A 23,129-nucleotide genomic window follows, 5' to 3' on the forward strand; every position below is an offset into this window, starting at 1 on the left:
GATCAATTCGTCTTTTGTTGTCCATTGAAGCATCTTTTTTTCCCCCCAACTATTTGTTAGACTTGGTAAATCCTCCATAGCCTGCAGTAACTGCACTGCTGGATTATAATAACTGGATAAGTGAGTGAGTAGTTGGGCGCACAGTGGATAATAGTCCAGCCAGACATTTTTTCTTGAATTCAATCTGTTGGCCAGCTGAGCTCCGGCTCACTGTGTGCGTGTTTTCCACTAGAGGGCAGGACGCTGCGGCTGTGCATACATGGACAAACAGGCTCCGGCTGGGTTGGCCTCATCAGGGGCGGATGTTTTCTCAGTGCAACTTCCCAATATCCCCTCCCCACCCCCCAAAAGCAGACCATACCTAAACCTAGCCAGAGTCAGAAATATGAGCTCAGTCTCCTTTTCTCCCCTCCAGTCTATCCTCTGCGGTTGTCTCTTGTCACCTCTGTCTACACTTGGCCTCTCCGCTTCTTTTCCTTCTTCAGCAGGAGAAAAACCGCACAAACTGGAATCTGCACAGAGGGAAATTAAAGTATTGCCTAAGAGTTTTTTTTTTTAAATCTATCCTTAAAATCACACATTTCCGCCCATGTATAGGATTCAAATTGTTATTTTGTGCCTTAAATGAAACACCCAACAGTTTCAGGGTTTAGTGTTAATAGTTGCAGTCTGTCTGTGGAGTGAAATATGTCCCCTGCAACTGCGGCAGCTTTAAACCCTGCAACCCCGCCCCTCAGCACTATCACATGAATCTGGACTCAACTGTGGATGGGAAAAAAAAGTTTGGAGGTCTCGCTCAGATCACTTTTCTCCTACTAGTTTTATATTTTCATGCTGTAGGCGGATTTTGGTTTAAAGTTTGCATCGGAAATCAGTGTCTTGACTGTCTCTCCGGCTCCAACTTATATTTTTCCCCGTGCAGGAATACACATAGAGAGAGAGACAGAGAGAGAGAGAGAGAGAGAGAGAGGGGGAGAGAGAGAGAGGGAGAGAGAGAGAGAGGAGGGGGGGAAACGGTCTGTCTGCTTGAAGGTATGTGGGAGGCATGTTGTACTCTGCTGAGATTGATTTTTTTATTGTCAGCGATCTCCGCATTAAACTGCGCTCCTTTCGATGTCGTTGCGCGCTGATTGACTTTCTTTCTCGCAGCTGATGAACTTCCGAGATGTTACAGCTTGAAACAGACAACGACAGAAAAGTTCAAATGGGGTGGGGGTGGTGTTGGTGGAGGGCAAACAGTGTAAACAAATCCGACCAGCACTCAGACGCATCTATTCCTGACGGGCCCGTAGCGTTTAATATCCCCGCTTTGTTTGTTTATTTGTTTGTTTGTTTGTGTGATTGAACTTTTTTTTCGACAGATTTGTTGCGACACCAAACTTTGGCGACATGGACGCGCACCGCGGCGCGCCTCCGGCCGGGCAGCAGATCGTGCACGTCCGCGGGGACTCGCAGACGGAGCTGGAGGCCCTCTTTATAGCGGTGATGGACCCCAACAATCCGGGCAGACCGCCTGCCTCTCTGCCCATGAGGATGAGGAAACTGCCGGACTCTTTCTTCAGGCAGCCGGATCCCCGAGGCCACTCCAGACAAGTAATATATAGAAATATCAATAACTGGAACACCACCATGCTGCGCTACAGGACTAACCCTGATGTGTCAAAACAATGATGACAAATACACCAACCAGGCTACATGGTGTACTGTAGCACTGTGGGACCTGAATAATAGAAACCAAACAGTCCTACAGTAAATACTAGTATCTGTATTTATAAGGAAATATGTTTTAATTCATGTGCACAACCCATCTCAAACATGAGGGGGCAAAATATTAGAAGCAAACCAAAAAGGTCCTGAAATAATCTTGATCAATTAGTTCATGGACAGATAATTAGTTCGGCAGCAGTTTTGTTTAGGGCTGGTAATATGCATTATCTAAATTAATCTCCCTGTTATGTTCCAGATGAATTGCTTTGGTTTGTATTGTCAGAGCTGCAACAACTAGTTGATCAATCTATTAGTCAATTGACAGAAAAGTTATCTGTAACTATTTTATAATTGAATAATTGTTATTTTTCAAGCAATGAAGTCAAACTTTTGCTGGCTTCTTAAATGTTAAGATTGAATGCTTTTCTTTGTCATTCATGATAATACACTGATTAATGAAGCTGGAAGCATTCAGCATGTTTCTCTTGAATGAAAATGATCATTTGATTAGTCTGCTGTTGTACAAAAGTACATACATTGACTAATCATTTAAGTTATTTTTCACAGTGTTGCTTCCAACTTCTGAAAGGATTTGCTTTTATATATTTATATATATATTAAGTGAATATATTTATGTTTTGAACTGTCAGTTGGACAAAAACACTCATTAGGCATTTAAAGGGCTCCCTGAGCTTTGCGATGGGAGTCTTTCACAGGTATTTCATACACTAAACAAGAGAAGGAATTTATAATAAAAATAATAAATAGTTACATCCCTAATATGTCTGTACTTGTGAACATTATCAGTTTCACAAAGGTAGGTTACTGCAGGACTGCTCTACAGGATTGAGTTAAACTTTTTGATCACTAAGCGTCTACCAACTCAACAACAAAAAACGTTTTTTGCTGCTACTATAAAAGATATTTATTCAGTGGTCATTGTTAAGGCTGCAGTTTAAGGTGTTTGTCTCTAATGAAGGTCTACCTTTTGGACATGTTTGTGCTCTTTGCTGATACAGTTTTCCTGTATCAAGCATATTGCCACAGTACATCATTTCCAGTTCATCAGATGCAACCTGCAAATTTAGGAAAATCTAAGAAAAAGAAAATCATTACAAAGAGTAACATTTGTCTGTATCCAACTCCAAACATTTCAAACGAAAGCCTAAATATGTCCACTTGGTTGAGTCGTCTGTAAGTCTCAATGAAGACTGACTTTTTTAAATTTAACTACAGGTATTGTAAGGTCTTTCTGATATTTTGTCCAACAACTGTATGCATTGAATTCCATTCGGATCACATTAAAATTATGATTTATCATAATTGGATTTTACCAGACAGTTTAAATTTAGACGATAAGACGATAAGAGCGAAACCTCAGACTTTCACGTTTTGGGCTGATCCTCTTGAGTCGATGCGCAGGATGATTTAACTTTTTCAAAGCTAAAAGTTAAGTTTATTTCATGATAAGAAGACACACCTTTTCTTATCTCTTAAATGTGTATATGTGGCCGAAACATTTATCATTTAATTCCTGAAATGTTTTGAACTTGATCAGCATCAAAATGTGGTAAACTAGTGAAACTGGCTAAAGGATTTTCAGATAATCCTGCCAACAATCATAAACTACCAGCTGTAAAAACTCCTTGGCAGAAGTTATAAAACTTTCCTGAAAAGTTAAAAACCCAGATGTGAGAATGACTTTTTTCACTCCCCCTTTGCCAGCTTTCTTGCTCCTGACTTATGTTTCTGATTGCCGTTTGTGTTTTGTCATGGCAGTTGTTAACCCTGCTCGTTTCTCGTCAGGCCAGTTCGGATGGAGGTGTGTGCGGTTCCCTCACTCCTCATCACGTCCGCGCCCATTCTTCCCCAGCCTCTCTACCAGTCAACTCCCTCTCCACTCAAGCGGCTGATGTAGCAGCGACGCCAATCATACCTGATGATGTGCCACTCCCCCACGGTTGGGAAATGGCCAAAACGCCCACTGGCCAACGATACTTCCTCAAGTAAGGTCAAACTTATTGTTTATCAATGTGCTTGATCTGTTGTTTTGCAGGTTACTTGAAGGGTTTCTGTTTAGAAAGAGTCAGCCCCACCTTTAGAATGATGTTTGAATGTCTATAAAATGTCAGAAAACAGTGACACAATTCCCCAAAGCACAAGGTAATACTTTCAAATGGCTTATTTTGTCCTAAAAAAAGTTCAATTTTCAGACGCATAAAACAGAAAAGCAGCAAATATCCACATATGAGAAGCTACAACTAGTTAATGTTTGGTATTTTGCCTGATGAATGACTTAAATGATCAATTGATACGTTTTTTAGATTCTTTCCAGAGTTGGAGGGTACATCTGTCTTGAATATTTAGCCGGTGAGTGTATATAATAAAAAGTAAACAGTCAGGAAAGCCATGCAGCAGTGCAGAGACTCAAACTAATCAGTTGCATGCAAACAGAAAATGTTTCAACTAGTTTTGCAACAGGTGTGGTTTCAGTCAGTTTCATTCATGAGAGCACATGGCCTAACAGCCCACGCTGCTGTCAAAGGCTGGTTTAACAGCACGAGCAGTGACGTGTGCCGGTCTGCCTGTGTGCGTTCGTGCACATCAGGTAGTACAGGTAAAGCAGGTCGAGGCAAAGCGTGCCTCTCGCTTCTTATCCATCAGGTTACAGTGGTTTACAGATCCAGATTTGTTTAGACTTGTTGTGTGTTTTCAGTCACCTGGAAAAGACAACCACTTGGCACGACCCCCGTCTCGCGCAGCTTCAATCGGCTGCACCTCAGCATTCGATCTCTGGCACTCCAGTCCATGCCCACTCCCTCAGCAACCCAGCACCCACTACGCAACCACAAAACATCAATCCAGAGACAGGTATCAATCAAATGTTTTCTTTCCCCCCTCATCTCACCTTTCAGTTTCTCTTTAAGCACAGCCCTGCTTTTCATAGTTCAACTCCATTCTGAGGGAGCTGGGCGCGATTTCTTCTGAGATCCGCCCCCCTTTTGGTTTCTACATCCACGGCTCTGGTGTTGGGAATAAAAATGATCACATTCGTTTATAAAAGGCCCTGAATTCAAATTTTCACATGAGAGATGAATGTATTTGTCTGTGCTACATATTCTAACCTAGCTCCAGATTCCAGAATCACTGCCCACATCTCCCAATTTTTTCTCAGTGACTCAAATAATATTACAGTATTTTGTTCGCTTCATTGATTCACAACTCAGTTTACAATTATAAGGCTAGCTAAAATTTAGCAATATAAGACTCATGATCTCAATCTGACAACAGTTGTGGAGTTCGCCTATGTTGCCAGTGATACATCGCTCCCAATCAAACTTGATCAAACCACACCCACACAGTTCTGATGCAACATTAGCTAAGATTTCTAGACTTAAACTCTTGCCAAATAATAACTTTAACTTTGATTATCGTCTATGTAGTCGTAGTGGTGACATCATAACTACAACTGCTATAAAAAGAGAGGTGGAACTAATATATTTGCATATGAGAACACCCCCACTTCAGTAAATTAAAAGTTTGTTGACTGAAATTCTCAATAGACATTAGAAAACCAGTGGTGAGAAAGATTCAAGCTGTGTTTGAATACATTCTGCTCATGTTTTATTATAAAAACTTTTTTAAAATGATCCTGACCCCCAAGACTGCCCTGTGCTCTGGCACATTTGCTCTAATTCTCTACCACCTCTGATCCACTGCGTTCAGGCAGGACACACACAGGTTAGTACACTTTAACATCCTGTAAATAGATACTGTACTTTTACTCAGAAAATAGAAACTACACAGACATAAAGGACGTTGGCCAGATTCTACTTTTTACTCACTTTAAAACACTCCATGCACTCCATCCACCATTTGCCTTCTCACTGTGTACTTTCACTGCTGTTCAGGTCCACTGCCTGAAGGCTGGGAGCAGGCTGTGACTGCAGATGGAGAGGTGTACTACATCGATCACATAAATAAGAACACCTCATGGGTCGACCCGTGTCTAGGTAGCACACTATCAAACTTGTGTCTGCAGAACTGACAATTTATGTTTGTCAATGAGAAACATTTTGTTCACATGTCCTCCATCACAAGTTGCTGTTTGGCAACGAAAATAAGAAAGATCGCAAAGTTTCTGAAAAGTTTTCCTCATTACTGCAATGTTTTAACCTCATGGGAAGATTTACTTAACTGTTAAAAAGTTGATATGAAATTCATTTTATGTTCCAGTCCAGAAGATGAACCCTGGCATCCTTGGCCTGGCGATGCAGCAAAGACAGGAAAAGGAACGGCTCAGATGCAAACAACAGATGCAAATGACATCACAGGTCAGAGGTCATGTGAAATTGTACTTTCATGTGTTGCCCCAAAACTTGTGGGGCAAATCTCAATATCATCTGCACACACTTCTCCACAGTCAGGTCATTTCTTTGGTTATCTGTTTGTATTGTTTTATGACCAGATTTACCAGTTACTAAATAATCTGTCAATGCAAACACAGTTTATGTGCCACTATACAAGTGTGTGTTTGTCTGTGTTGTAGGACGCAGGAGGAAGGAACCAGATGCCTGGTGGGATGGACCATGACAGGAACGCACAGACGCTTGTCCCGTCTCTGGATGTCAGGATCCGAACCCCAAACCATGAACCTACACTTAATGGGTGAGTTCATGTTTAATATTATCATCATGTAGATCTCACAGTTATTGAAATTCTTACCTTAATGGTTAAGTTAACTCTAGCCTACTGTCATCGGTTTTCATTTGCAATCATTTTTTACTAGTGAAGATTTTATTTCGTTCAAGGAATTTCAATGACTCCACACAATGTCTACCAGTCATTTCTTTTTTATAATGATGTTCCGATGTAAAAACATGTTTTATGTTGTTGTGCAGCGCTCACTCTCGCAACGAGAGCACTGACAGTGGCCTAAGCGTCAGCAGCTTACCGCGCACGTCGGACCACATGTTGGGCTCTGTGGATCACATGGACACTGGTAACACACACACACACACACCAGAACATGGTCACTTTTGGGGACATTATATAGATTTCATTTCCTGGAGACTTATCCCAACCTTAACCATCACCACTATTTGACTACTCCCAATAATAACCTTAACCACTGATTCAAAAAATCAGCATTTTCCCAATTTGGGACACAGCTTTTGTCCCCAGTTAACTGGTCCTAAATCTGAACATTTGTCACCAAAAGTAGCGCATGACAGACCACACTCACTCACACACAGCACACAAGTTAGTTAGACCCATGGATCCTTGGCGAAAGAGACAACAAAGCAAATCATTCCTCCAAACTCGATCATAAATCAGCTTAATTTACTGAAACCACAATATACGTAACATCTATTGATCCACAGTAAATCTCTATAGCAACCAATGGGAATCTGATTATTTTTGGAGTTTGGAGTAAATTTATGACAAAAATGACTTACTTACTTACTTAAACCTTGCGATTACTGGTTTGATTCATCAGGAAACAGTTTGTTTCCCATGACTGTAACTCTCCCAAACACACTACACACTTCCTGCAAGCCTGTCAAATAAAGTCTAACCAGTCTCTAATTTTGTACAAAAAAAAAAAAAAGAGTATCCCTTGTCACAGTTGATATTTAAATTCTCCTCAAGTTCACTAATTTCCATCATTTTCTGGACTTTAGGTGACTCTGGCGAAACCTCTTCGATGACCCTGCAAGAGTCGATGCCTGTGCTCCCGATGTCTGAGGGTGAGGAGCTAATGCCCTGCATCCCTGAAGGTCTGAGTTCAGACCTCCTGATGGACATGGAGACGGTTCTCTCTGGCTCGCATATGGACAGAGACAGCCTGCTCACCTGGCTATAGACACGCCCGGCCACCCACCGCCATCAAGTCTTCATAACATGACTGTGATTTCTGGAGGATTTCTTTGGCTTCAAAAGTGGTACAAGAGCAACATTACAGAGCGAATACCCTACCGTCGTGTGATGGATACCTAACACTACTCGCACCCTGAGGATTGAAATAATCTGACTCTCACAGAAGGTGGTAAGCTGCTGGTATTCTCCTTTTCAGGCCTGGTTTTACAGGGATGCACAATGGAGCATTCATATTTTTACGACACTCCTTTCTTTTTAGTCACTGACCTCAGATGAAGCTCCCCACATCTTTGGTAAAGTGCATCACAGCTAATTTTAGCCTACAGATTTGTTTTATTATCCCCACTTGGGTAATACTGTTTGCAACAAACTTTTAAAAGCACAGTGTCAAGTCTGCATGTAACAGTTACATAAACACAAGACAGACGTGTTGAAATAGCAACAAATGTCCATCGGTTACTTCATGGGATAAAAGTGCAACATCTGGTGCTTCTACCTCTAATTGGTGATTTTAGTGCACGTGTTCACAGCTGTTCAAAACACGATCTTAAAAAAGCGTCACAGCTGACGGCAAGAGATGAGTCAAATCATTTATCAGGATTAACACTACATAGGTTCCATTGAATCAGTGATTCATGCTGGAAAAAGAATGTGATTACTTCTGCGTTAGGCTCAAAACTGAATGCGGCATCCATGATTGTCTTCAGATATTTGTTCTGAATTGTCTCTGCTTGTTCCCCGCTGATGGTGGTAGGAGACTGAAGGTGCAGAGGAGCTTTTGTAAATATTGGTATTGGCCCCTTTATTTGAATCTTCAGTGCTCTAAGCTGAAGAGATGACCGATGTTTCAAGGTTGATGAATCAACAGGAGCCATCGAAGCTCCACAGAGACATGGGGGGGAGAGGACGCACCCTTGTGGTGAGTCGGAAGATGAAAAACACTAACTAGACTCAGTAAGAAAGCTCACAGGCCAGAAACCAGTATTAAAACCCCCATCAGAGTTGCTTGTACATCTGCATGGAAGACTGGCGGTGCTCCAAACCAAGATAATAGTACCTTTTATAGAAAAAAAGTTAAGGAGGATAAGCTTTATCTTTAGTCACAGTAGAAACCTCATTCCTAACGCCTCAGAGAAATAAAGAACACAAGTGTAAAGGAGTCTTAACTTTGGACACTAAAATTGTAATAGAGTCTGTTGGGGTTTGAATATACAGAGGATGTCTACAGTAGATGAACATGTGTGCAGTATAATGCAATCCAAGACAATACAGTGTTTCCCCCAGGAAGCTGTAATCCTAACGCGTCTGGTCTTGTGATCAATTTAGTTAATAGATGATGGCCTGAACAACAGCCACACTCATTAGATAAATGGCCTCTGCTGTGTAAAATAGCACCTCTGCTTTTGGTTTATTCATTTTCTGCTCTAAAACCCTGCAACAGCCTTGATATAACCAAGTTACTAATATTCAAGATTTCTTATCACTGTGTCTGATGTTACATGAAAGTTATGGTTATAAGTTTTAAGTTTTGTTATTGTATTGGATTGCATTTTTATTTGTAGTGCCAGTTATTGTGTCCACTCCGGGATTGAATATAAGCTTCACAAAGGTAGTATTTATTGGAGATTTGATTTATTGGATTGCATTGTATCATACAGTTGTTGTAATATTATTATGTCCACCCCTTCTTTAAGAGATGATGCCACATCAGGGTGTTTTTTCTCTCCTTTTGTGTGCATGAGAGATTTTCGCCTGTTCTTCTTATCAGTGCGGAGAAAAGGTCTCAGCAGCTTTTAAATTGGCCCTGAAGCACGGATGAAAAATATTAACCAGCCAGCACCCCATCAACTTTAGTATTAAACAGTTTTATTCATTTTTCTCACTTTCCCCACTATTGACTTGATACATTCCTAAAGAATTTTCACATCAACATTGGTAATTATAGTGGTACGGGGTTGCATTTAGGTTTTAGCTCCTAAACTACAAATCATCTATACTTTTGCTGACTGTTTGAAATGCATGCTGATTAGTTGAAGACTTTCAAATGTTCTTTTCCAGTCATTAAAGGCATCCATTTTTTCCATTCATTTCCTTTTTTCACAGGAAGATCAATTATCAGACTCTTGACTTACAGTGAACATTAGTAAAAAAAAAATTTGTTGTCAGTCTTGCATTTTCTTGGCTCAGCAATGCAATTTCAGTGCAGATTGATGTGGAAAATCTGCATTAGATGCCTGGAATGGTAGGAAAAAAAACATGATCAGATTTCTTTGTAAGAGCAGCATGGTTTGCAAAATACTTAGCAGTGATGTAAAATGTGTGATTTGTTGTAAATAGACTAAAACATGCAAAATCAGTGATATAGTTCTTTGCTACCACTCTGTAGAGTTATAACACCCTCTGTCCAGATTTTCCTTTGCTCAAAGTTTTCCGCTCTTTAAGAGTCATTGGTGTTAGTGTGAATGAGGAGAACTTCGGGCTTTGAAAATGAACTTCAGACCCATTGTATGAATGGCGGACCCTGTTGTGCCTCCTCAGAAAAATGACATACTAATTGCAGATGCTGTGTTGGTTTATTTTTGCTCTAACTGTGCTAAGTGCTATCAGGTGCTTCCCTAACATACCGAAGGCAATCGTCAGTACGGGGAGCTCTTTAATCCTCCTCATTTAGTTAAACTATATAATAAGTATATAATCCGTTTTTATCCGCTGGGTTGTTTCTGCAGTGTGTTTATATTTTTATCTGAATTTGAAGCTGTTTAATTATTGGTGAGAGCATTTCTTCTAACCAGCTTCCTTTTTTTATATATGTACCTTTTTATATATAAAACAACATCCCCAAGTACAGAGCCACCTTTTTGTAATCTTCTAAATTAAAGTGCTGTGGGCCTGGAGCGATTTACTGCTCACACACCCAATGCAACACACTACCTAGCCAATTATTTATCTTAGCATGCATGACACTCCCTATGTATGTAACATATAATGACATTTATTATCCTATTTACAGAGAGTTTGGAGGCAATCAAACTTTGTACCTTTTTATGCATGAGCTTTATATAAATGTATTTCTTCTTACTCTCATTGTAATCATTTTAAAGGAGTTTTCTGTTTAATAAACTTTTAAATGTACACAATCTAGTGTTATGGTTCATAGATTGTTTCCCTTGTGGTCTTGAATGTTTCACTGAAAATGTTCTGAAGTTTACCCCAGAAGGGGACGTAGATATAATTCATTTGAGGGATTTATAGGTACTTTACATGAATTGAAAGTGAAAGGTCAGGATCATTTATGTTAAATACCAAAAAGGGTAATGAAATGAATGAGGGTGGGGCTTAAACATCGGATAGTTTTGTCAATGAAATGGAAGCTACAGACAGGAGGGGAAATACCATTCTACTATTTAAATGTTCTTTCACTGAGTCACTGTTTCTCACCATCTGACTGAAGTCCAACAGGAGCCACTGTGTCTGTGTAAGTATCCTCTTTGAATTTTCTTATCATTAGGCTATTTTACTGATTTTAGAAACTATAAGTAACAGGTTTTTGACATTTGACAGAATGCTACTAATGTTGCAATAGTGGGCACAGACTAAAAATGTTTTATACACAAATTGCAGTGTAGGTAATTGGGATGTATTATAAACTGTAACATGATTTAAGGCTACAAATTAAGATTTTCACTTATTTCTACTGAAATAAAACAGGAGAAAGCCTATACATTTTTATATAATAACATGAGGATCATTACATCAGACAGTCAGACAACCATTTTTAATTATGTAGCTATGGGGTGGTAAAGTCCAAACTAACAAACTAGGCGTTATGTATTTGTGACAACATAAAGTATTAGGTTGTAAAACAGCTTTCTTTTTTGTGTATATAATTGTGTTTATTTATGTCTGGTGTTATCTAATCCATCTAAATTGGGTTATACCTAACACCCTGACAGACACCAGTAGAACCAGTACAACCAGGTCTGTTCAAACTAGACGGGCTGGAATTAATTGAGGGATTAACGTATGTATCCTATATATATATTTATATGAGTGGCAGAGATGATGAATATAGGCATCGTTACATGTAAATAAAACGAAACCAATAAGATACTGTACTTTAACCAGCAAAGACCACAAACATCAATTAAGATAAGTGACCATTAAGAAGAACGAAAGGTATACATTTTGCTTCACTTCCATTTTAAAGCTAACCGGAAGTGGCGGCAACCTCTGACGAGCAGCTGCGGCAGCGCCCCGGACTTTCCTACTGACTGACTCAAGTACGAAACGGTGAGTGTGACTCAATAAAATGAGGGGGAAAGGAAATGTTTGGGTGATTTTCCTCCAATGGTGTTCTGTGTCGTATTTCTCCTTTTCTCCAGACTGCTGCTGCTCACATTAACGAGCAGCAAAGTTTCATTTTTTAGCCGCTAGCAGCCGTTAGCGAGCGAATGTCTGTCCGCCGTTCTCTTGTTGTTATGGAGGCGTTCGATATCAGCTGATCGGTAACTGCGAGCTTTGTTAACTAAACTGTATTTTATATGTATTATTAATTAATAAAGATTTGACGTAAGAGACTAATTTCTAAATCAATAACATTCTAAATGTCAAATTTAATGTGAAGATCGTCAGCGACTATGAAATTACCATAACAGGAAGTGTTTGCCTGGTCAACAAGCCCTCAGCTATGTGGTAGGAAAGTACCTAAACTGCCGGGAATTAACCCTTAAAACTATCGGATGTTTATGCATTATTCATATGAAATGTAAATTCACCTGTATTTCTAGGGATCCTGTTGGTAATGTACCGCCTGTAGCTTCAAATAATCGAGCGGTACATTTATAGGAATTGGATTGATTATGTGAGATAAACGTTTTGGTTAAAACTATAACGTTATGACACTATAAGACACCATTTTCAAAGGTTTTTAAGATAAGATATTCCTTTATTAGTCCCACAATTGGAAAATTTGCATTGTTACAGCAGCAAGTGGACATCAAAATAGAATCGAATATAAGAGCAGCAATAAGAAAAGAAGAAAGAACAATAAATAAGTACAAAAACAATAATAGTATAAATATGTAATAAAAAATAATCGTGACATTATTTACAAGAGTAATTGAGTATTGGTATTGAGTGGCAGTTACCATAATACCAATGTGGCTGACAGGAATTGAAAATAAAATTAGCTTAATGTGAGCAAGCTCTCAATTTACCAGTCAATCTACATGATGACCCTCACCTATGGTCACCAGCTTGTGGTAGTGACAGAAACAATGAGATACCGGATACAAGCGACCGAAATGAGTTTACTCCGGAGAGTGTCTGGGCCTTAGAGAGAGGGTCAGAGGGTCAGCAGCTCAGACATCCAGGGGAGGCGCTGGAGGGGTTGCATGTCTCTACTGGCCTGGGAACGCCTTGGGATCCCCCAGGAGGAGCTGATGCCACCTCGACCCGGCCGGATAAGCTAAGAAAATGGACGGATAGATGTGAACATTGCTTGTCTGTATGATATGAGGTGGCACTGATCAACCTGCTGAAGGGTCTGAAAATCAGAAACAAATCTATAAGAAACCTTTTTTTTAAAGGTCCTGAAGAAAACGTATATGTGAACATAATTTAACGTTTGTTTTGTTTTTTATCCCTACAGGTCCTGTTAACATCACTCTAAAGAGGGATTTCCATCATCTTTAACAGGAGGATCACATTTTTCTTATTGGGTTGTAACTATTCAATTATGACGGCTTAGACACCTACAGGAGGGATGTCCACGATGGGGGGAGGGGTTTGAGATTGCATATCCCTTGGTCTGTGTGTTTGTGTGTGTGTGTATGTATGTGTGTGTGTGTGTGTGTGTGTGCTTGAACATTTTTATTTAATTTATAATGTTACACTCAATCACATACAGTGTGTTCAAGCCTAAATGGGTCTGTAGTGTGTTAGACATGTCTGCAATAAATATACAAGAAAGGAAATTGTATACTGATCCAGGATGATCTGAGTGTAACATTATTGCATTTTGATTTGAAGGTGCATTTTAATCAAGCTATTTACGATGAATCATCCTTATTTTACTGCACAGGATGTGTTTTGTTTGACGCTCTGTTCTGTAACTGAAAGAGAAATGTTTAAGTTTCAGCCCAGTGTTCAGAGAAGGTAGGTGAAGGTGGTACAGGTCACATGGATCAAGGTGTAAAGTACACAGAGGGATTAAGGTGCTTGACAGATACGGTGTGACAGTGGTGATTTATGGGCTTTTTCTACCGCGTGAGCCTCAGTTTCACTTCTTTCGTTAAATCCCCCACCTTCTCAGCCCCCTGATATATTTTACTAGTTTCTGTCTCGGTGTGAGTGAATGTGTGAGAGAGGTAGACCTTGGGTTTTCTCAAACTTCTCTCCCCTTGAAGGACATCTCTTTTACTCTCCTATCACTATATCTAAAAAATGGAAACTCTTATTCATCTTAAAAACAACCAATTTTTGATGGGGCTGTGCCGCAACGGGCCTCCACCTGACCTTCAGTATGACAACTCCTCAGGTACCAATCTCTTTCATTATTTTCCTTTTTTATTATTTATACATTAAGATTAATTTATTTCTAACTTTCTAATATGTTGTAATCTTATGTGTCATTTTCGTCCACAGAGCTCTACCGCATCTCCACCTTTGCTCGCTTCCCAGCTTCAGGAGTCACAGAGCGAAGTCTGGCAAGGGCAGGGTGGTTCTACACTGGTGTGGGCGACCGTGTGCAGTGTTTCAGGTGTAACGTGACCGCAGAGGGCTGGCAGGCTGGAGACTGTCCGACAGAGAAGCACAGACAGCTTTCTCCCTCCTGCTCCTTCATCCAGAGCCTCCCATCCACAGCCAATCTGCTCTCCTCCTCACACTCTGCCTTCTCCCCTCTCCGCATCGCCCCAGCTATACCAGTAAGATCAGAGGAATTTTATTACAAATAAGAGATACACTTTATAGAAGACACATTTTTCATATTATGCTTCCTTTTTTTTTTTATCTCTAGCTTTCTGGTCCAGGCCCGGCTGCTGCTAACCCGACAGTAAGTCAAGGTGAAGAACCAGGCGGCTATCTAAACATGGGCTTCTCTGCTCCACCGCCCTCCAGTCCACTTACCTCCCGAGGAGTGGAAGACATGTCCCACCAGAGACCGACATGCCACAACCCCAGCATGCGCAGAGAGCAGGACCGCCTTGACTCCTTCCACAACTGGACGCTCTCCATCATCACCCCCGCGGAGCTCGCCAAGGCGGGCTTCTACTACCTGGGCCAGGGTGACCGAGTGGCTTGCTTCAGCTGTGGAGGACAGGTGAGTGTCGACGCAGGAGCAAAGCCATTTTAGAGTTGATTTCACTTTAATTTTCTTCTTTTTCAATCTGCTCATTGGTTTTTTGTGGCCCTTCTTTACTTGTATTTTTACTTAACTGACTTTTACAACCATAAGCGACATCAGTTTATTTATTGATAGCGGGACATGACGAAGATTTTCGTTTTGTATTTGCAGTTGAGTAACTGGGAGCCAGGCGACAGAGCTGTGTCTGAACACCAGAGGCATTATCCGAACTGTCGTTTTGTCCGCGGGGACAGAGCTGACAACGTGTCGCTGGCTGGAGCTTCAGGAGCTGCGCCTGGAGCAGTAACCTCCCAAATGTCTGCAGGAGCTCCAGCCCTCAGTAATGTGTCCAACCCCGCCATGCAGCAGAGTGATGAGAGGCTGCTCACCTTCGTCAACTGGCCGTCTCGTATCCCTGTCAGGCCTGACCAGCTGGCTAAGGCTGGCTTCTACTATGTTGGTATGGACGATAACAAAGAGCTATATCTACCCCATGATAAGCCATCTTAATTAATATTTTTATCTTCACAATGGATCAAATTTGTATGTTTTATGTGACAAACCTACTTACAACTGATAATATGTAGCATACAGCAGCTAAAGAGCCACATAGTCTTTCCATAATGTTGTCTACATACGTTAATCCAGTAAAACTATGTGCCTGTCGCTGGTGTAAAAAGAAACAAAACATGTTTGAAAATCATTTTTTAACCAAAAAATCCTCAAAACATCAAACTTTGCTTATTGTTGAAATTTATAACATAGAAATACATTGTTTTTGGACTTGTCCTAAAGTCCTAAATACCTTACACAGAATCTACTCATAATGTCCAGATGAAAGATTCCTTGTCTAAACACCTGTTTGGGGGTGTCCGTATTTTGGGGGTATTTGTCAGTATTGGTATCTGTCAAATTCCTTTTCATTTGTGCTGGGAAATTCTGATGTGATTATAAACACATGATCTCATATTTATAACAAAAGAGGAAATGAGATGAGAAATACAAAATATATTCAAATTGGTTTCGGTTATACGTGGGTTCTCTCCGGGTACTCCCGCTTCCTCTCACAGACAGCTGAGATTGGCTCCAGGACCCCCGCAACCCTCTAGAGAGGATAAGCCGTTTGGGAAATGAATGAATGAATGGTTTCAGTTATCTTTAATCAGAATTGTATCTTCTTTCCCTGAAACCTGCTGTCTGCTTTTACGATGATATTAAATATCTTTGTTTCCCTACAAGGTCGCAACGATGATGTCAAATGCTTCTGCTGCGATGGAGGCCTGCGATGCTGGGAGTCTGGAGACGATCCCTGGGTGGAACACGCTAAATGGTTTCCTCGGTCAGTGCTGCTGTTATTATTTATTAATGTTTATTCTTCAAGTTCTAAATTGACTTAATACACGTGACAAGGACGGTTTATATGAATGTTTGTGTTTGTGTTTGTGTTCTTGTTCCGACTTCAGGTGTGAATATTTGCTCCAGGAGAAGGGACAAGACTTTGTTCACCAGATTCAGGCTCGTTTTCCTCGGCTGTTTGAGCAGGTTAGTACAAAGTTGTGAAAAAATGTCTTCTTGGTTGAAACATTTGGTGTGGAACAAGTTATTTAATAAATGCTTTCTTTTGTATTTCCTCCCTAAAGCTGTTAACAAACGGAGACAGCAGCTCCAGAGAGTTTGTGGATCCACCTGGTGAGTTTAAAATGATGTGAAATTAAACAGAGTTTGACAAGTGGATCTGTAGATTCTGTACTGTACTGATTGAGAAGGAACAAAAAACTGTATCGGTAAAGCATCCGCTCTCTGTCGCCTTCAGTGGTTCACCTCGGCCCCGGTGAGGAGCGTTCCGAGGATGCCGTCATGATGAACACTCCTGTGATTAAATCGGCTTTAGAGATGGGCTTCGAGCGCAGTTTAGTCAAGCAGACGGTCCAGAGCAAGATCCTGACCAGCGGTGAGAACTACAGGACAGTCCAAGAGCTGGTTTCAGACCTGCTGAGTGCGGAGGACCAGAAAAGGGAAGAGGAGCGAGAGATGCTGGCTGAGGCGATGGCATCAGGTACAGCTGACATGAAAAATAAAGATCTTGCACTGAGTGTGTCGTCCATGAAAATACACCATGATTGAAGTGACATGGTGTTTTAACTGTTGTAACTGATTTCCCTTCGTTTCAGATGGTTTCACCTTTGTGAAGAGACACCAGGCAGCATTAATCCAGCGCCTGAAGAGTGTTGAACCAGTGTTGGAGCATTTAAGAGAACAAAATGTTTTATGTGAGTTTTTTTCTTCAATAATAATAATTTGACAAACAATTGGATATATCATTTTAGTCCTAGCAAGTGTTTCAATGTCCCTCAAATACCCTTTAAATTGTAATTCTTCTTTACTTCCTTATTAACCTGCAGCTGCTGAGGACTACAGCAGCCTTCAGGCTCAGACATCAGCCCAGCAGCAGACCGCCAAGCTTATAGAGCTCGTCCTCACCAAGGGCAACGCTGCAGCCGAGGTCTTCCGCAACTGGATCCAAAAAAATGATGTCCACTTGCTCCGAGATCTCATGGGTACAATTTAACCACTAAACACTGTCTCTGATTGCACCTTAGCAGAAAGATTATGTTTTTTTGGTGGTCAGTTCATTAAAGCGAGAATTATTTGACAGCTAATTTAACGATTTAATGAGTATGAAGATCCATTCGCACAAAAACCACCGAGACGGACCAAAGAACTTTTAACTAAAGCCTGAGCTAACTGTATGTTGTGTTTGTCAATTTCAGCTCAGTCGAATGAAGCTGCGTCACCAAGCCAGGATCTTTCAGGTATGAAGACACACCTGAGCCTCAGGCAGGACCTGACATCCTGCAAGTTAAATCTTTAAATGTGCTTTAGTGCTTTAATTGTGATGCACCTCGTAATTTTTTTCTTGGTCAAAAATGTCTGAACTGTGGGTAAATTTTGGGATATATATAAACTGTAAATTAATAAACTCGATAGTTTAATTGCTGAGACTTTATAGTTTTTACACTACCGATAACTCATCGATAATGAGACCTGTAAGAGAATTTGTATAATACTTCTACTGGTTCAGCCTCTGCTGTGTATTTTTTGAGAGACGTTCTTGTTTGGTGCGGAGACATGCTGGATTTGAAGATGGAAATGTTAACTGTTTTTCTATGCAGATCTCCCCATGGAGGAGCAGCTGCGGCGCTTGCAGGAGGAGCGCACCTGTAAAGTGTGTATGGATAAAGAGGTTAACATCGTCTTCATCCCATGTGGACACCTGGTGGTGTGCAAGGAGTGCGCGCCATCACTACGAAAGTGCCCAATCTGCAGAGGCCTGGTTAAAGGCACTGTCCGAACGTTCCTCTCATGAGCAAGACGTTCATGTGTCACAATGTGATTAAAAGCAGCAATATAACACAGATCTACAATATAATTTTAAGCTTTTTTTTAAAAATCTAAAATGTATTTAACATGTACCTGGTAATTAGGGCTGGGCAAATATCACAATGTTTTTGAACAAATACCTCAACATTAATTTGTATTGTAGGAATGAATATTGGTACTTTCACAAATATTAAAACATTGAAATTTGATAAACTGCAGTAGTGTGGATATGAGTAAGTGGGTAAAGACTAAATTCAGAAGATTAATCACTTTGCCTTTAAAACCATGAAAAGACGTGTATCCTATAGTCACAGTATTACGAAGTCCAAGATATGTAGTTTAATATCACAATAGATATTACCCAGCCCTAATGTTAATCTTAAAAGCATTTAATCTGTATCACTCATCTGCATAACATTGACAAATGACACAAAGATATACAGTATGTTGTAATCTTCAGTTCAAGGCCTGTAATTTACAATGATCAGGCGAGTGATTGAAAAGCAAACTGATCAGTACCAATAATTCTGACCTGCATTATAATCAGTAGTGTTAAACGGTTTATAGAATTTAGCTCAATTGAGCCGATTCCAAATTCCTTATCACAAACACTAGTTGTAATATACTGGAAATGTAATGCACTGTCATCTGTCATTTTCTGTATGACATCACCCAGAGGGGGAAAAAAAATTCCCTTCAGTAAGTTCAAATGTGTTACAACTGGTCAGTGACGCCTGGTGAGACGAGCCCTCTACCTTCCTAAATTTTCACTGCAGAAACTGACAACATTGAACTGAACTGTCAGGTGATCTGTTCTTTATATTAAGGCGTGAATGTAGAATCTCAATAAACTTGGTACCAAAGTGTGCTTCATACCTGCCTCATGCTTCTTCAGTCTGATGACCCGTTACCAACACTTCGGTTATTTCAGTTCATAATCAAGTTGATAGTACCAGTTATGGGTATTCTTTAAAAGTTAACAGTAGTAAACACCTGTAACACCAAGCCAACATTTCACTGATGAAGGATCAAATCACTTCAGTTAGCTGACTAAATTGACCAAAACAATCATGAAAAATGTCAGTAGTAAACTCTAGAAAGGATATTCAAGTGTCACAAGCAGATAAAACCTCATTTACTGCATGTATCCATGTGTGAAGACGACTCACAAATACACCGGGACACAAACCAGTTTTAGTTTGTACAAATATTTATTTCTTCCACAGTCTCTTCAGCCAGTTTAGATGATGCCAATCTGTAAGACGAAAAACATGAGTTAGAAGGTGTTCGTCAGCAGAGTGACTGAATACATCTCAACGTGCGTTATCTGGCATCAGTGGTTCCTTTGAATGCATCACAAAGATTCAGAAAAAATAAGTTTACATCACTTGCGCAGAATCAATGTCTTCTGAACAGCTTTTACTGTTGAATTACACACTGACTGCAGGACTCACCTTGTTGGCAACATCCAACGCATCGTAATCTGGTGCGAGACGAACGTACGCCTTCTTCTCACCATCAGGCCTACGGGCAGGTCAGAGTTAAATTAAACAATGAAAGGAAGGCAGGTAGAAATTTTCATAACCAACAGTGTTTTATATTTGCAATGATGACAGTATATGGGTGTTTAATTTGTCTTGATTAACCATCTGATAAAAATTCATCTTCCAAACTACAAACACATCTGTTTACATTAAAACAAACTTACTAATGGTGGGTAACATGAAATAAACATACAGCAGGTTAAAATGTCTACCTGATGAGTGTGTTGACTTTGGCGACGTCAATGTCGTACAGCTTCTTGACTGCGTGTTTAATCTGGTGTTTGTTTGCCTTGACATCCACAATGAACACAAGTGTGTTGTTGTCCTCAATTTTCTTCATGGCAGACTCTGTTGTCAAGGGGAACTTGATGATGGCGTAATGATCCAACCTATAAAAAAAAAAGTTTATATTAAAACCAAAAATCCCCAAAGTGCTCAGTTTTATGGCCAGAAAAAAGTTGATATAAACGCAGACCCTTTAATATCCTCTCCAAGTATTTTACGTAGCACAGATGCTTATTTATTCTCCACTACAAACATTTAAAACCATTTTAGTTTGGTGCATCAGTGGTTTATAAAGTTGGAATCATTCTTTTTCATACTTTGATCGCTTTTACCATCATTTGCACCAGGTTTAAACTGCACATTTGTCAACAGCATGCAGACTGATAACGTACTTGTTCCTGCGAGGAGCACTCTTGCGAGGATACTTGGGCTGCCTGCGGAGACGGAGGGTTTTAGGGCGACGGAAGGTGGGAGAAGTCCTCATTTTCTTCTTCCTCTGGCTGTGTACGCCTTTGAGCACAGCCTTCTTGGCCTTCAGGGCCTTAGACTTGGCTTCAGTCTTGGCAGGGACAGCTGAAATGGAGAAATTTGTTAAAAAATGAGACTGCAAATTAGCTGTTTAACACTGCTCACACTATTCAGTTAAAAGCGAATAAGCCTCAAGAACAGATTTCGAAAACTTTGATATTGGCACCATCATTTGACATGTGGTACAAAACATTCAATTCTATTAAAAAGAGCCCTAAAATGTTGTGTGTAGCCAATTGTGCTATCCCTCCTGGACAGTGTAACAGGTATAAATTATAATCAACCTCAAGCTTAGACAAAATTACAAATCAAGACCCAATTAACATCTGTCAACATCAAAAAGAACCATGTTTTGTATTAATACCACTTCTTATTGTAAAATAAAATATGTTTTCAGTTTCCCAGAGCTTAAGATCTCTCAAATGTCTTCTTTTATCCACAAGATATTCAGTTTACTTTGAATAAAGTACTAAAAAAACAGAAAATCACATTTTAAAAGCTGGAACCAGAGAATATATACTTTTTCTTTAACTTAATATATCAAAATAGATGACAACTAATCCATTAATAGTTGCAGTTGCAGCCCACACCGAAGCACAAGGCAAGAGAAAAGTATCTATATAAACTCTACATCCGCAGATAGTTACTATTACAGTATGGAGACATGTGGCTAACAGGGCTTTCCTAACTTCACCGTTAGACACAGGGATACCACTTAAACGAAAGCCCTCACCTCGACTGAAATTATAGAGATATTGTACTTTATTTTACCATCACAGCAACTTTCACGTGTAGCGTTAATGCAACGTATGAAACACCAGTGCGGTGCGGCGGTGCTAACGATACATCAGAAACCGCTAATCCACAAACCCACCACTTTATAGATTATCTACAACCAACAATGGGGAAGCAGCTACGATGTTTCCTTAACATCTTATGTAGGGAGTATTTGACACAGAGTAATTGCAGTACATATTCAGCGTTTTTAGACCAACAGCAACATGCTAATATTAGCTTAGCATCACGTTCTAGCACACACGCCGGAGCCGCAGTTTGTTGTATCTACATTTTTAGAGCTAATAGCAAAACCCTGGTCATATTAAAACTACAGTTAGATGATAATATCGTTACTGGGGACGTCAACTAATTCTCTGATGTGACACTTTGTCTAAACTATGGGGTTTATTCATCCAAAATTATAAGATTCACAGACCTTCCTTCTTCACCTTCGGTGCCATGTTGAGAAAGGAAGACTAGACGGGGTTTCCAGCACTATAATGCATGGGCGAGATCTCAATGCAGCGGTATCGCGATAGTTGGGAAACGCTGACCTGAAGGGGATGCAACACGATGCAATTAGAATAAACTTAATTTGTACAGCACTTTTCACTCACAGTGAATCTTAAAGTTCTATAGCGTTAAAAACACACATCCTTTTATGTAAAGAAAAATGTCCAATCAATGTTTATCATATAAATATAAATACTATATAAATTAAGTAATGACTAACTTATAAACTATATGTTTGCTATTAGTCTAAAGTGATCAAAAGTTTTTGGTATGTGTAGTAGTCAAGGCTGCATTAGTACACCTACGGGCGCTGTGCACTGAAGCTCATGTCTCCCAATTTTTTTTATTCTATTCTGATTAGTTAACACTGCTGTTGGATGGAAACCTTGTAAATCCATATTTTGTTTCTGGCAGTGACCATATCACCATCAAAAGAAAAGGTCAAGCCTTAATAATAAAATAAAGCATACACATGCTCAAGGTCCCCTGGGCACTTGCCCAGATTGCCTATATGGTAGATCCACCCATGGAAGTGGTGGGGCAGTTTGTTTTTTGTTTTTGTTTGTTTGTTTTGTTTTTTTAAAGTGCTTTTCTTGTTTGTTTTAAAGACAGTTGTGAAAATACCTTCCTTAAACTACAGGTTTAAAAAAACACTTAACACAAAAAATAACCAATAACACAAAATGGCACCACATTTAGTTATGTTAATACAAGAAGGTGGTGAAACTGTAGCCACAATGTAAACATTTTTTTTGGCACAAATTACATAGCTTTCTTCCCTTCTGATTTTAACAGGACGTATACAGCTAATCTGTAATGAACAGCATTACATGAAAGGTGTTTCCAATGTCTGTTGTGAGGTGCAAAAATCTCTATTGACTTCTACCATCTGAAACTTTCAGTGTTTTAATTTATTCACTAAATCTAAAAAGATCATACCCATGTAGGTAATTAAATGTGGCACTGTCAAACACTTTAAATTAAAACAAATTACAACTCATCATCTTAGAGGCTCAAGTTCACCTAATCAGGTCTGATGGGAGCAGTTTATTGATCTTCCCAAAAAAAAAATGAATCATTGAATATTACAATTTCATACTCCATATTGTTTACCCTTTTCTTTTACAACTGCTTTCAATTGTGCCAAGTAATATCTTGAAATGTATTTC

General features: G+C 39.8%; 3 protein-coding genes and 1 non-coding gene across 7 annotated transcripts; 2 read left to right on the forward strand and 2 right to left on the reverse strand.

Annotated features, from left to right (window-relative positions):
- Positions 1-851: 851 nt before the first annotated feature.
- On the forward strand, positions 852-10,714 carry LOC133994574 (transcriptional coactivator YAP1-like). 3 transcript variants are annotated; one of them, XM_062433892.1, is made up of 9 exons: positions 852-1,032; positions 1,362-1,593; positions 3,514-3,713; positions 4,424-4,578; positions 5,619-5,720; positions 5,944-6,041; positions 6,257-6,375; positions 6,609-6,709; positions 7,392-10,714. In XM_062433892.1, the coding sequence occupies exons 2-9, from the start codon at positions 1,390-1,392 to the stop codon at positions 7,571-7,573; spliced, it is 1,161 nt and encodes a 386-aa protein (XP_062289876.1). In that variant the 5' UTR covers positions 852-1,032; positions 1,362-1,389; the 3' UTR covers positions 7,574-10,714. The 3 variants fall into 3 exon arrangements, with proteins under 3 accessions (XP_062289876.1, XP_062289875.1, XP_062289877.1); XM_062433891.1 differs by lacking the exon at positions 852-1,032 and having other exon boundaries at positions 1,045-1,593; XM_062433893.1 differs by lacking the exons at positions 852-1,032; positions 5,619-5,720 and having other exon boundaries at positions 1,047-1,593.
- A 1,087-nt stretch (positions 10,715-11,801) lies between these two features.
- On the forward strand, positions 11,802-19,183 carry birc2 (baculoviral IAP repeat containing 2). Of its 2 annotated transcripts, none has more exons than XM_062433895.1 (13): positions 11,802-11,877; positions 13,238-14,125; positions 14,233-14,513; positions 14,606-14,908; positions 15,104-15,392; positions 16,172-16,271; positions 16,396-16,474; positions 16,573-16,621; positions 16,746-16,988; positions 17,104-17,202; positions 17,335-17,490; positions 17,704-17,745; positions 18,106-19,183. In XM_062433895.1, the coding sequence occupies exons 2-13, from the start codon at positions 14,032-14,034 to the stop codon at positions 18,297-18,299; spliced, it is 1,929 nt and encodes a 642-aa protein (XP_062289879.1). In that variant the 5' UTR covers positions 11,802-11,877; positions 13,238-14,031; the 3' UTR covers positions 18,300-19,183. The 2 variants fall into 2 exon arrangements, with proteins under 2 accessions (XP_062289879.1, XP_062289878.1); XM_062433894.1 differs by lacking the exon at positions 11,802-11,877 and adding an exon at positions 11,980-12,092.
- A 322-nt stretch (positions 19,184-19,505) lies between these two features.
- Positions 19,506-21,932, reverse strand: rpl23a (ribosomal protein L23a). Its single transcript, XM_062433896.1, has 5 exons — positions 21,884-21,932; positions 20,535-20,715; positions 20,070-20,246; positions 19,768-19,837; positions 19,506-19,568 (listed from the first exon to the last, which is right to left on the reverse strand). Exons 1-5 carry the CDS (start codon positions 21,906-21,908, stop codon positions 19,554-19,556), a joined length of 468 nt encoding a protein of 155 aa, XP_062289880.1. The 5' UTR covers positions 21,909-21,932; the 3' UTR covers positions 19,506-19,553.
- Positions 20,416-20,487, reverse strand: LOC133994631 (small nucleolar RNA Z17). Its single transcript, XR_009927127.1, has one exon. It is a non-coding gene; the product is annotated as a small nucleolar RNA Z17 (small nucleolar RNA).
- Positions 21,933-23,129: the final 1,197 nt, after the last annotated feature.

Source organism: Scomber scombrus, chromosome 14, assembly GCF_963691925.1.
Source record: "Scomber scombrus chromosome 14, fScoSco1.1, whole genome shotgun sequence".
Classification (NCBI taxonomy): Eukaryota; Metazoa; Chordata; class Actinopteri; order Scombriformes; family Scombridae; genus Scomber; species Scomber scombrus.